The sequence below is a fragment of the Phodopus roborovskii genome, unplaced genomic scaffold (genome assembly GCF_943737965.1).
Source record: "Phodopus roborovskii unplaced genomic scaffold, PHOROB, whole genome shotgun sequence".
Taxonomy (NCBI): Eukaryota; Metazoa; Chordata; class Mammalia; order Rodentia; family Cricetidae; genus Phodopus; species Phodopus roborovskii.
Window position 1 is genome coordinate 19,471,039 of NW_026126418.1, and position 13,875 is coordinate 19,484,913.

Consider the following 13,875-nt stretch of genomic DNA (forward strand, 5'->3'; position numbering starts at 1 on the left):
CTCCTGGCAGTGAGAACTATAGACTATGATAGCTTGTGCATACCCAGTTTGTCATGACCTACTTTTCATTTGCTCATTTCTACAGATCTCACAAGGAAGCTAAGCCTCCATCCTGTAGGATGTACACAATCAGATATATGAGGAAAAATCTTTCAGGTAAGTTACTGTAACTAGTGACTATAATCAATGTTCATCAGCTCTGTGGAGTTTAGACAAAGAGAACAGACTCCTTGGTTCACTCACTTATTTCTACTTCAGGTTTTGAAAAGGACATCCAGAGTTCTCTTGGTATTATATATGTAAAAAAAAATAATTTATATGTAACACCGTATTTTCCCAAAAGAACTGTTTTATATTATTGATCAGTGTGTAAGAGAGTTACACTGATACACTTACAACCCATTTGTTTAATTCAAATAAAGACAATTCAAGATTGTATCTGACTATTATGGTTTATTTTTAATACCTCTGGGTAATTTATCTGTATGTCTTAATATTCTCTAGATCTGCACATGTAACTAGAGTTGAGTACATTATTTAACAATTTCAGTAGATATATGTATTATTATTATTGGCATATAACTTACATGTTATTATAAATATATAATCATTAAATATCACAAGAAAGTAGTGATCATTTCTGAAATACAAGCAAAAATAAAATTTCTATCAATGTGTGTGAAAATCTACCATTTGAAAGTTTCAAATTACATATACGAGGGATATGTACATATATATTCATGTATGCATATAATCTATCTGTCTAGAAACATTCCTATATAGTAATAGAGTTTGAGTCTGGAAATTGCCTCTGCTATATATCTGATGTAGGAAGATGTCTGTGGCAGTTCACATAGCAGTTGGAAAATCCAAATATTGTTGGAAAGAATTCTGTAATTCTTTGATTATATTTTTCATTGGTCAAGAAACAAATAGTCATGACTATTTCTTTGCTTATTGCAAGTCACAAGATTGCATATAATTGTGTAGATGTGTATAGGAGTGTATGGACATCTTAAAAATAGATTTATTTTCAAAAATTAAATTGAATTGTTTGTACACATTATAGCTTGGATGATAACAATCCACAAAAATTATAACAATTAAAATCTGTTGAATATGCTATAATTCTATTCATAACAGATATTCTAATAAACACGGATGGAGAACCACAACCTAACAGTGGTAACTGAATTCATCCTGATGGGCATCACTGACCGCAAAGAGCTGCAAGCACCATTGTTTGGACTATTCCTCATCATTTATCTAATCTCACTGGTGGGCAACTTGTGCATGATCATCCTAACCCTGGTGGATTCCAGGCTAAAAACACCAATGTACTTCTTTCTCAGACATCTTGCTATCACAGATCTTGGTTATTCAACTGCTATTGGACCTAAAATGTTAGCAAATTTTATTGTCAATCAAAATATAATATCATTTCATTTTTGTGCTACACAATTAGCTTTCTTTCTACTATTCATTGCTTGTGAACTTTTTATTTTATCGGTGATGTCCTATGACCGCTATGTAGCCATCTGTAACCCTCTGCTCTACAATGTCATCATGTCACAAATTATATGTTGGATACTGGTGGCAGTCCCATATCTTTACAGTTTATTTATTTCCCTCATAGTTACTATAAATATTTTCTCTTCATCCTTCTGTGGCTACAATGTCATCCATCATTTCTATTGTGATGGTCTCCCCTTGATATCTCTGCTCTGTTCAAATACAGATGAAATTGAAATGATAATTTTAACTTTATCTGCTATTAACTTGATTTCCTCTCTTCTGATTATCCTTGTTTCCTATCTTCTTATTATCAGAGCTATTCTCAGGATGAACTCAGCCAAGGGCAGGCAAAAGGATTTCTCCACCTGTGGGTCTCATTTGACAGTGGTTACTATCTTCTATGGGACCTTAATATTTATGTATGTGCAACCAAAGTCTAGTCACTCATTCAACACTGACAAAATAGCTTCTGTATTTTATACCCTAATCATCCCTATGCTGAATCCCTTGATCTACAGCTTGAGGAACAAAGATGTAAAGCATGCCCTTAAAAAGACAGTGAAAACTATATACAATAACTTCTCATAGAAGTCATAGGTGTTGCAGGTTATGTTATTTAGCAACAAATACACATGAATACTTTATAAATTGCAGGGAAGAAAATACTAAAGATGCTACTCTTTTCTGAAGAAGAGATAGATTATAAACAAATAACAGAAGAATGAAGTAGCACAAAAATAAATGTTTTAAAGTATATAGACCCAAAGAGGGTAACAATGTGTTTATTATGTGTAAATTAAGATAAATACAGGTGTCGTGAATAATTTAAATATTTTTTGTGAATTGAGTTTTACAATAAATTGCCTGGTGTCCATGTGTATCTGTGCATTTATTAGTATAAAATGCATTGTTATTTATTTAGTATCTGGTATTCATATATTTCTATAAACTGTGTTAAAAAATCTTGACCACAACATCAGATAAGTGACATCTATTACTTTGATATTAAGGTCCCAGTAATATCAGAGCAACAGATGTTGTCTGCAACAGGGAACACTACATCCTGATTCTATTTCACTTCCCTGTCACATCACTTTGTATAGGACTGCAATAACAATAATTAGTATCATATATTCAGTATTTAAATAGCTCATAATTTTAATGTTTCATCTAATATTCTATAATTTCACTCACACGTGTGTGTGTGTGTGTGTGTGTGTGTGTGTGTGTGTGTGTGGTGGCTGTAGTTTTCCATGATAGCTTCTACTACTTCCTTTTTTTCTTGATTTTAGATTTAGCTTAATTCCTTACTTCCCATTTCTCTTTACTGAGTGTTTTAGCATTTCTTTCCAGATGGAGAATAAATTTTATGTAAGTCATATGCTGTTTTGTTAATTGGGCAAAGTGTCAATCTTATAATTAATTGGAATGTGGAAGATGTTTGACCAGGATACATACTTAGTCTGAGGTCACTCTGGGCTACATAGTATGATTTGAAAATTGATAAAGCACAAAATTGAAAAAGCACAAAATCATTAGTAAAGGAATTTAGGCTTTGTTTGACAATCACTTTCTGGGTTTGACACAAAAGCCAATCTTACACATTATTAGATCAGTGGACAAAATACAACTTTAAATGTGTTTGTAGTAAAGAAAATTATCACCAGTAATACAACTGATAATAAAACTATGAAGATTTAATATTTACAATAGATATAATAATAAAACATTTGTCATTATGGCACTGGAGACTGTGCATTCATTGATAAACAACATCTCTGTATCTACAAATCAAATATACAGAACAATGTTCAAATAAAGAGCATGTAGTAAGTTATTAAAACTTAGTAAAAGTTTAATTTCATAAATTTGTCAAGTAGTTTGCATATTATATTGTTTTCAAGAAGAAAACTCCAACCATGTGTGAAAAGCAACTCAACATCACAAATCCTCTAGATAAGAGGATGTCAAATGAATAGTTCTGATCTAATTTTTCTCTCAGTAAACAGCATCAGAAAAGGCTTTATTCAAAAAGTACTACTGTTTGTTTGTTTAGTGTTTCCCTATGTGTTTTTACTTTATTATTTTTAACTAGAAGATAATGAGGCACAATCCCTTTGGGGAATTTTCCTTTAGCTTTAATCAGTAATGGTTAAGTGGATATAGGGGCATTCATAGTGTATTCAAACCTTGAGAAACCTTGCGTTAGAGTGAGCTGCTGAATAGCTCAAGGATTTTAGGGGTTTGCATTCTAAAATTTCAAGAATAGTTATGGTATTTTTGTTAGATATTTTATTGAGTAAACATATTGAGGCTTTTCTGTGGAATGTAATATATATATATATATATATATATATTACACTATCTTTATAATTTACAACATTGAGGCCAAAAGTTGGTCTCTATAAAGAGTTTGTAATATTCTCAATAAATATAAGGATACATATGAGTACATAGAATATACAGAAATGCCTTTATATGTGATATGTTAAACAAGCTATATAATAAGTTTTGATACAAAGAGAATACAGATAATGAGCCCTTAAAATTTTTATGTAACAGTGCATAGATATTCTCTTAGGAGACATATCCCCAAAGAGCAATGAATCTCCTATACTCAGCAGTAATAAATTAACATCAATAGAACATCATCTAGGCTTTGGACTGTTGCAACTATTTCCCCTTCACACTTTAATATTTTCCTGGCTTGGTCTCATATCTTTCTTGTGCATGATGTCACAGTCACTTTCAGTTCATTAGCACAACTCTGAAGTGTCTGAAATTTATTTTGCCTATTAACATGGATTGCTGCTGATGCTCACAGACTTTTGGGATGACATTTTGCTAGCAAGTGGTATGATGTGGATGTCACATGTAGGATTGAGAATTTTGAATTCATTTTTCCTTGACACCCTGAGTAGTTTGAATCTCTGTTAATCACCGCTTCCTGAAAAAAAAAATGTTCCTGTGATGCATGCTGAGAGACAATTTATGTATGAGTATAATATAAGCATTTAGAATACCATCAGGACTATGTCCTTTTATCAGAATCATCATAGTAAATTCTTCTGGAGGGTTTATAACCTAGCTGTCTCCAGGTTCTTGGTTCCTTAAATGGTAAAAGATAATGGTTTCTATCTTGCAAGACTAAGATTTTTTTTCCAACATGTAGGTTAAAGGGAACAAAATCAGGTCTTTGTGATTAGCAACTAGCACTCATTGGATGATCCATCATCGGAATATTTTCTTATCCTTTATTGAAGGAAGTGGAATTTGCATCTTACACCGGTTTTAAAAGAATTACTAGAGAGTAAGAAGATATTTAACAAGAGTTTTAGGATAATGAAAGTATTTCAATTTCCTAGATATCCATGAATTTGGACAGTACATTATAAAATACAATTCAAGTGTTTGCCTTTCTTGTTAGAAAATTGATACTCTATTTGCATCATTCATTTAATATTATATCACTGTAAAACAAATCAATAGAAAAGGAAATAATAGGTGGATTCTGCAATTTCTAGAGGTAGTTAAATAATTAAATGATCTGATATTTATTCATGTTCAATAAAAAATTGTATTTTTTATGAAAATTTCAAAGATTCACAGGGAATAAAGGCAAGTTATTAATACCACATCTTGAAGGTTTCATTTTATTTCAAAAAACTATATGTAAAAAGACATAACCTTTAAATAAGATGTTAAAAAACTGATATCCTTGTCCTTTATTCAGAGATTAATATATCTACTTTCTCACCTACTATGTATCATATTTTTTTCTATTCAGAAAACACTGAGACATACATTTTTCACTATTTATAGATGCTTCTTTTCTGTAATTTTCACCATGATGTGTCAGAAGTGCTCCATATAGAGTTCAGTGTACTGTGTCCAGTAATAAAATGGGAAAATGTCCTATATTAGCAGAAGAGGTTTTGTTCACACCCAAGAATCATTGCAAATGCTACCTTCAACATTTTGTGTTTCATTGTGGTGTTTGAGTACCACATGCAAACATATAAAATAAGAAATAATAACACTGATAATGAACTTCTAAAAAATGGATGTTTTGTTTTAAATATGTTACTTGTTTATGAAAAAGGAATATTGATATATCACAATATTGACCAACTTTGACAGTTTATTGTTTTAGTACATATCTAATTTGTTTTTAACATGTGACTGAATCATAATAATAATTTCTATGAATGAAAGATTAAATTATGTTGATGAAAGGTTCCTTTGTATGTTTCTTTTATTGGTTGCCATTAGCCAGGCGGAAGCATAGGCCAGGATATATGACCAGAAGAAGGCTCTATAATGGCAATTAGGGTATTCACCAATCTGATTAGAGTAGATGGCCAGTTCAGGCTACCTGTCCACTATTCCTAGAAGTTTTAGCTGTGGTAGTCTTTGTAGATTCATAGTATTTCCCTTGTACCAAGTTTCTGACCCCAAGATATCCGCTCCCACATCAAGACATCTCTTTCATTATTCTCCACCACTATATTGCCCTCCAATCCATTTTTTCTTGTTCCCATCCTCACCCACCCACATTTTACCCAGTAGATCCCTTCAATTTCCTCTTTCTATGGAAATCCATGCATCCCACATTGACAGCTCCTTGCAACCTATCCAGATTGGTGTAGTTTAGCATGGATATCCTTTATTTTACAGTTATATACACTTCATTACATCACTCAGGATGACATTTTTTTTCTAATTCCACCAATTTTCCTTCAAACTTCTTCATGTCATTTTTTTTTAAACAAATGAGTAATACTTTGTTCTGCAAATTTACCACATTTTCTTTATTCATTCTTCCGCTGAGTGACATCCAGGTTTGTCCCAGGTTTTGGCTATTAGAAATAAAACTACCATAAGCATAGTGTCCTTTTGGAATAATTGAGCATCTTTTGGGTATATGCACAAGATCAATATAGCTAGGTTTTGAGACAGATTGATACCCAGTTTTCTGAGAAACCACCGTATTGATTTCCAAAATTTGAACTCCCACGAGTAGTGGAGGAGTGTTCTCTTTGTTTCACATTCTTTCCAGCATAAGTTGTCATTAGTGTTTGTGTGATCTTAACCATCCTGATAGGTATCAGATGGAATCTGAGTTGTGATGTACATTTTTCTGAGTTGATGATATCGAAAATTTCTTAAGTATCTTTCAGCTATTTGAGATTCTCTTGTCGAGAATTCTCTGTTTAGATATATACCTCATTTTTAAGTGTATTATTCTTGAGTTCTTTATATGTTTTGGAGCTCATATGTGGGGTTGGTGAAAAATCTTTTCTCATTCTGTTGGCTGACATTTTGTATTATTGATAATGACCTTTGTCTTACAAAAGCCTTTCAATTTTTATCAGGTCCAATTCACTGTCAGTCTCAGCATCTGTGCTACTGGTATTCTATTGAGGAAGTTATCTCTGATAGAAGGAAAGTTGAAAATAATTTCAAATGAACACAAATTTTAAGAAGTGCAGAAACATTAACTTATATATGAAAAAATTGAAAAACTTAAAGCATTTTAATTTTCAAGTCAATAATTTATAAATCTCTCTCTAATTTCAGCTTTTTGTTTATGTACTTATCCTCTATTTATTTGGGTTTGTGAATCTTGACACATTTAAAACATTTACCAGATATTTTATGATTTGAATATTTGAGAAAATATGATATTTCACAGTTTAATTGCGTAGTTTCCACCTGATATGTTGGAGGTGGTAATGCCTCAACACTGCCAAACCAAGCATTTGTAGATAATGAATAATATTTTGTAACACAAATCTAGTTTAGAATCATTCCTGTACATCTTCATCTATTTTGGTTTATAGATGCATGTAATGGTTTGTTATATATGTATATTGAAGATGGAATTTTTCATTTTGGAAATTGAAAAAAAAAGAGGTTTATGTTACCTATACTAGTTTGTAAAAATTCCACCAAGTAATAATAGTTGAACTCTATTGATAATGCTGATATGAGACAACAGGTTGTCTCATAAGCTAGGATAAAAACCTACAACTGTACAGAAGTGACTGAATTGACCTGTTGTACATCACTGATTGTCCTAAGCTATAACCATTATTGTTCTGACAGTTCTTCATCATCTATCTGATATCACTGCTGAGCAACTTGGCATAATCCTCATCATGGTGTAATCCAAGATGCAAACACCCGTGTTTCTCAGACATCAAGTTCCTACAAGTCTTGGTTATTTGACAGATAGTAGAACCCAATTGTTAAGAAATTTTATTGTGGATTAAAATCCAGTATCCAGTATCTGATAGAGTTTTTGCTTTACAGTGAGTGTTCTATTATCTGCTCATTGCTTGTGAGATTTTTTATTCTATTTTCAATGTTCCATTACCATAATGTAGTCATCTGGTAATCTTACCAGGATGGAAGTCATGTCCAAAAGAGTATATTGGTCACTGGGTCCAACACTTATGTTTACTACACAAATGCAATTCATATTAGTATTCTGCCATGTTTATTGATACATAATTTAGGATCATTTAATTCAGTGTGGTATTCTCTATGTTCATCCCTGTCAACACCCCTTGTTTTTATTAAGTTTGAATTATATACTCTATTGTTTGGTACAGGCTGAATAATGGTTTATCTTTTGTGGAAAAGATTTTAATTATTCATTCATCCATGATTGGATATTTCATGTATTTTACATCCTGGAACTGTGAAATATATCACAATAAACAGGAGTACATATATATATATATATATATATATATATATATATATATGAATATATGTATGTATGTATGTATGTATGTATGTATGTAAGAATGCCGGCTTTTATAACAAATAACTAAATCACAGAGGAATTCACATTGATCCTGAAGGTTGATAATCTTCAGAGATCACCTCATTATTCATTCAAAAGTTATCTGGTAGTAATATTTTCTTGGCATCTTCTCATGGAGAATCTCTCTGATTTAAAAACACACATAAATACATCTAGAGTCCCATTCTAAGAACCACAGTGGAAAATGAAGGCAGGAATATCACATCAAGTAATAAAATGTCCCATGGATCTCTATAATTTAATCATAAGAATATGTGGGCATCCTTTGCTAGGCTTTCCCCATTTAGAGGTTCTCATTTGTATATTTGGTGTCTTTCTTTCTAATATTTTACAGTGTCTGAACAACAATAGCACCTCTTCCTTTCTCTATTTCATGTTATTTTTGAATACTTCCACTGAGAATGAGGGGCGAATGCTATTAATTATCTCAATAATAATCGAGACGTTTTCTTATAAAATATCTCTTCTCTATATCCCCCACTCCTCTACTTCCCACTCTCTTTCACACACACACACACACACACACACACACACACACACACACACACACATAATTATTGAAGGGCCTAAAAGAAAGAGATAGATAGTAAATAAAATATGATCATTTTTATTTAAAGAAAATAATTGAGAACATAAGTGTTAAGTCTATCAGTATGTAGTCTTCTACTTCTCATTTATATTTGGCCTGTTATTTGCTAAGGATCGTCTATGAAAATTATCCTAACCCAGAATGATATAGCATTGAGTATAAAGAAAAGAGCTTTCCAGAAAGTGAAAGGAAAGAGAGGAGAATTAAAACAATATGTGATGATATGTTGTGATGATATATATATGAAAATGATGTAAATAACACATTATATTAAGCTAACTTAAACAACTGAAATTTAACAAGTTACTTTTTAAAAGGGAATTTATAGATGTTATTTTTCAGCTTTTTTTTTTCAAATTTATTTTTTTTATGCATATAGAGTATTTTTTATTTAATTTTATATAACAAAGTCCAATTAAATGAAAACAAACATTTATACACAATATTTGGGAATTTGGGCGTCGTTCTTTCCAAACTACTTCCTGCTGGTAAGGGGCCCTGTCTTGGGGGATTCGAAGAAGATTCAGATATCCTAGCTGTAGTCTGTAGGGCTGTTTTGTCCAGCTGTTTGGAATGTAGGATCAGCTTGTACTCTGTTTCAGGCGGTCTGGTGTGATCAAACCACATTAGTCTGGAAGGAATCCACATCTTTTCATTTTCTGTGGAAACAAAAATAGAAATACTTTTCCCCAGTAACTTGTTCTTCAACTTAAATTTTGGAGTCAAAGAGTTTTTTTTTTTTTTTTTTTTTTTTATTATTATTATTTTACATGTCGATCCCAGTTCCCTCTCCCTCCCTCCCTCCCCCCAAGCCCTCCCTCCCTCCTTCCCTCCCTTTTGCCCTCTCTACCCTCTCCCATGCACTCTAAACACCCTCCCCTCACAACCCCCCACCACAATACAATATGTAGGGGAATGCCATCCAGTTGGGGTCATGTAGATCTGACAGGTCCTGTGAAGTAGGGACTAGGGCTTCTCTCCTATCTCTAGAATAAGGCAGTTATCCCTCCATGGGGGATATGTTTGCAAAGTCCTTTTGTGCACCAGGGATACATCCTGGCTCCACTGTCTGAGGTCTCTTAGGCTGCTCAGACCTTCTGGCTGAGACCCATATTCAGGGGGGTCCGAGTCAGACCCCTGTTGGCTTCCCAGCTATCAGTCTAGTGGCCCTTAGCTCCTCCTTGTTCAGGTAAGCTGTCTCTATGTACTTCTACCGCATGGTCTTGTCCTCTCCATCTGCTTCTGGGTTCTAGTTTGACTCAGTGTTTATGTATGGGTGTTTGCTCCTGTTTTCAACGGGCATTAGTTGAGGACTCCATGGAGAAGTTAGTTGTTGATCTAACTCTCCGGGAAAGGCATTTATGATAGCCTTTCCACGGAAGCTGAGATTGTTAGTTGGGAGCAGTCTTGTAGTTCCCACGACCTTTCTTTGTGTTCAACTTTATCTTCAAACCAATATTGGCTCCCTCTTTTATGTTCTCTCTCTCTGTCTCTGTCTCTCTCTCTCTTTCCTATTTTCCATTCCTAACCAGGCTCAATCCTCCTGGTCGCACATGCCTTCCTCTCCTCCCTCTCATTTTCTCCTACTTCTCTCTCCATTAGCTGTCCTCCCCCACTATACCTGAGGTCTGGGGGACTTGTCCCTTCCCAGTTCTGTGAGGGACTTTATATGAATCTCTTAGAATACAACTTGTATCCTGGTTCCTCTGGTGATATGAATTATAGGCTGGTGATCATTTGATCTAGATCTAAAATCCATATATGAGTGAGTACATACTGTGTTCCTCTTTTTGTGACTGGGTTACCTCATTCAGGATGGTTTCTTCAAGTGCCATCCACTTGCCTGCGAATTTCAAGATACCATTATTTTTTTCTGCAGAGTAGTATTCCATTGTGTAGATGTGCCACATCTTCATTAACCATTCTTCAATTGAAGGGCATCTAGGTTGCTTCCAGGTTCTTGCTATTACAAATAGTGCTGCTATGAACGTAGTTGAACAGATGTCTTTGTTGCATTGATGTGAATCCTTTGGGTATATGCCTAAGAGGGGGATTGCCGGGTCTTGTGGTAAACTAATTCCCATTTTCCTGAGGAACTGCCATACTGATCTCCAAAGTGGCTGTATGAGTTTGCACTCCCACCAGCAGTGGAGGAGTGTTCCACTTTCTCCACATCCTCTCCAACATAAGTCATCACTGGTGTTTCTAATTTTAGCCATTCTGGCAGGGGTAAGATGGTATCTCAAAGTTGTTTTGATTTGCATTTCCCTGATAGCTAAGGATGTGGAGCATTTTCTTAAGTGTCTTTCAGCCTTTTTGATTTCCTCCATTGAGAATTCTTTCTTCAGTTCTGTACCCCATTTTTTAATAGGGTTATTTGGTGTTTTGTTGACTATTTTCTTGAGTTCTTTGTATATTTTGGAGATCAGCCCTTTGTCAGATATAGGATTAGTGAAAATCTTTTCCCAGTCAGTGGGCTGCCGTTTGGTCTTGTCAACTGTGTCCTTTGCCTTACAGAAGCTTCTAATTTTGAAGAGGTCCCATTTATTAATTGTTTCTTTCAGTGTCTGTGCCCCTGGAGTTATGTTCAAGAAGCGGTCTCCTATACCAATTTGTTCAAGGGTACCTCCTACTTTCTTTCTAAGAGGTTCAATGTGGCTGGATTGATGTTGAGGTCTTTGATCCATTTGGACTTGAGTTTTGTGCATGGCGACAGACATGGGTCTATCTGCAGTCTTCTACACACCCTCATCCAATTGTGCCAGCACCATTTGTTGAAGATGCTGTCTTTGCCCCATTGTATAATTTTAGCTGTTTTGTCGAAAATCAGGTGTTCATAGGTGCGTGGATTAATATCAGGATTTTCAATTCGATTCCATTGGTCTACCTATCTATTTTTATGCCAATACCAGGCTGTTTTCAGAACTATAGCTCTGTAGTAGAGCTTAAAGTCAGGAATGGTGATGCCTCCTGAAGTTCTTTTATTGTATAGGGTTGTTTTGGCTATCCTGGGTCTTTTGTTTTTCCATATAAAGTTGATTATTATCCTTTCAAGGTCGGTGAAGAATTGTGGTGGGATTTTAATGGGGATTGCATTGAATCTGTAGATTGCTTTTGGGAAGATTGCCATTTTTACTATGTTTATCCTACCTATCCAAGAGCATGGGAGGTCTTTCCATTTTCTGGTATCTTCTTTAATTTCTTTCTTTAGAGTCACAAAGTTCTTATTATATAGATCTTTTACTTGTTTGGTAAGCGTTACACCAAGATACTTTATGTTGCTTGTGGCTATTGTAAAGGGTGATGTTTCTCTGATTTCTTTCTCTGCCTCTTTGTCATCTGAAAAAAATAGGGCTACTGATTTTTTTGAGTTTATCTTGTATCCTGCTAGTTTGCTGAAGGTGTTTATCAGTTGTAGGAGTTCCCTGGTAGAGTTTATTGGGTCGCTTATGTAAACTATCATATCATCTGCAAATAGAGACAGTTTGACTTCTTCCTTTCCAATTTGGATGCCCTTGATCTCCTTTTGTTGTCTTATAGCATTAGCTAGAACTTCTAGTACGATATTGAAGAGATATGGAGAGAGAGGACAGCCTTGTCTTGTTCCTGATTTTAGAGGAATTGGCTTAAGTTTCTCTCCATTCAGTTTGATGTTGGCAGTTGGTTTGCTGTATATTGCTCTTATTATGTTTATGTATGTTCCTGTTATCCCTGACCTCTCTAATACCTTTATCACGAAAGGGTGTTGAATTTTATCGAAGGCTTTTTCTGCATCTAGGGAGATAATCATATGGTTTTTCTTTTTCCGTTTGTTTATATGGTGGATCACGTTGATAGATTTTCGTATGTTAAACCATCCCTGCAATCCAGGTATGAAGCCTACTTGATCATGGTGGATGATTTCTCTGATGTATTTTTGAATTCGGTTTGCCATTATTTTATTCAGTATTTTTGCATCGATGTTCATCAGGGATATTGGTCTGTAGTTTTCTTTCTTAGTTGTGTGTTTGTGAGGTTTGTGTACCAAAGTTATTGTGGCCTCTTAAAAAGAGATTGGCAATAAACCTTCTGTTTCTATCTTGTGGAACAGTTTGAGGAGTAGTGGTATTAGTTCTTCCTTGAATGTCTGGTAGAATTCTACACTGAATCCATCTGGCCCTGGACTTTTTTTCGTTGGAAGGCTTTCGATGACTGCTTCTATTTCATTTCGGGTTATAGGTCTATTTAAGTTGTTTGTCTGTTCTTGATTTAATTTTGGTAAGTGATAGTTATCCAGAAACTTGTCCATTTCCTTTGAATTTTCAATTTTTGTGGAATACAGATTTTCGAAGTATGACCTGAAAATTGTCTGGATTTCCTCTGTGTCTGTTGTTATGTTCCCCATTTCGTTTCTGATTTTGTTAATTTGCATGTTCTGTCTCTGCTTTTTCGTTAATTTGGATAAAGGTTTATCAATCTTGTTGATTTTCTCAAAAAACCAACTCTTTGTTGCATTGATTTTTTGTATTGTTTTCCTGGTTTCTATTTTGTTGATTTCAGCCCTCAAGTTGATTATTTCCTGGCGTCTGCTCCTGCGGGGTGAATTCGCTTCTCTCTGTTCTAAGGTTTTCAGTTGCGCTGTTAATTCATTTATGTGACTATCCTCTGTTTTCTTCATATGGGCACTTAGTGCAATGAACTTCCCTCGTAGCACTGCTTTCAAGGTGTCCCATAAGTTCGGGTATGTTGTATCCTCATTCTCGTTGAATATTAGAAAGTCTTTAATTTCTTTCTTTATTTCTTCTTTGACCCAGTAGTGGTGCAATTGCACATTGTTAAGTTTCCATGAGTTTGCAGGTTTTCTGCTATTTGTATTGTTGTTGAATTCCAATTTTAAAGCATGGTGGTCCGATAAGATACAGGGGACTATTTCTATTCTCTTGTATCTGTTGAGGTT

The 13,875-nt window shown here is 34.3% G+C and overlaps 1 protein-coding gene across 1 annotated transcript; it reads left to right on the forward strand.

Annotated features, from left to right (window-relative positions):
- Positions 1–1,161: 1,161 nt before the first annotated feature.
- Positions 1,162–2,103, forward strand: LOC127222055 (olfactory receptor 8K3). The gene has a single exon (XM_051183966.1). It carries the CDS (start codon positions 1,162–1,164, stop codon positions 2,101–2,103), a length of 942 nt encoding a protein of 313 aa, XP_051039923.1.
- Positions 2,104–13,875: the final 11,772 nt, after the last annotated feature.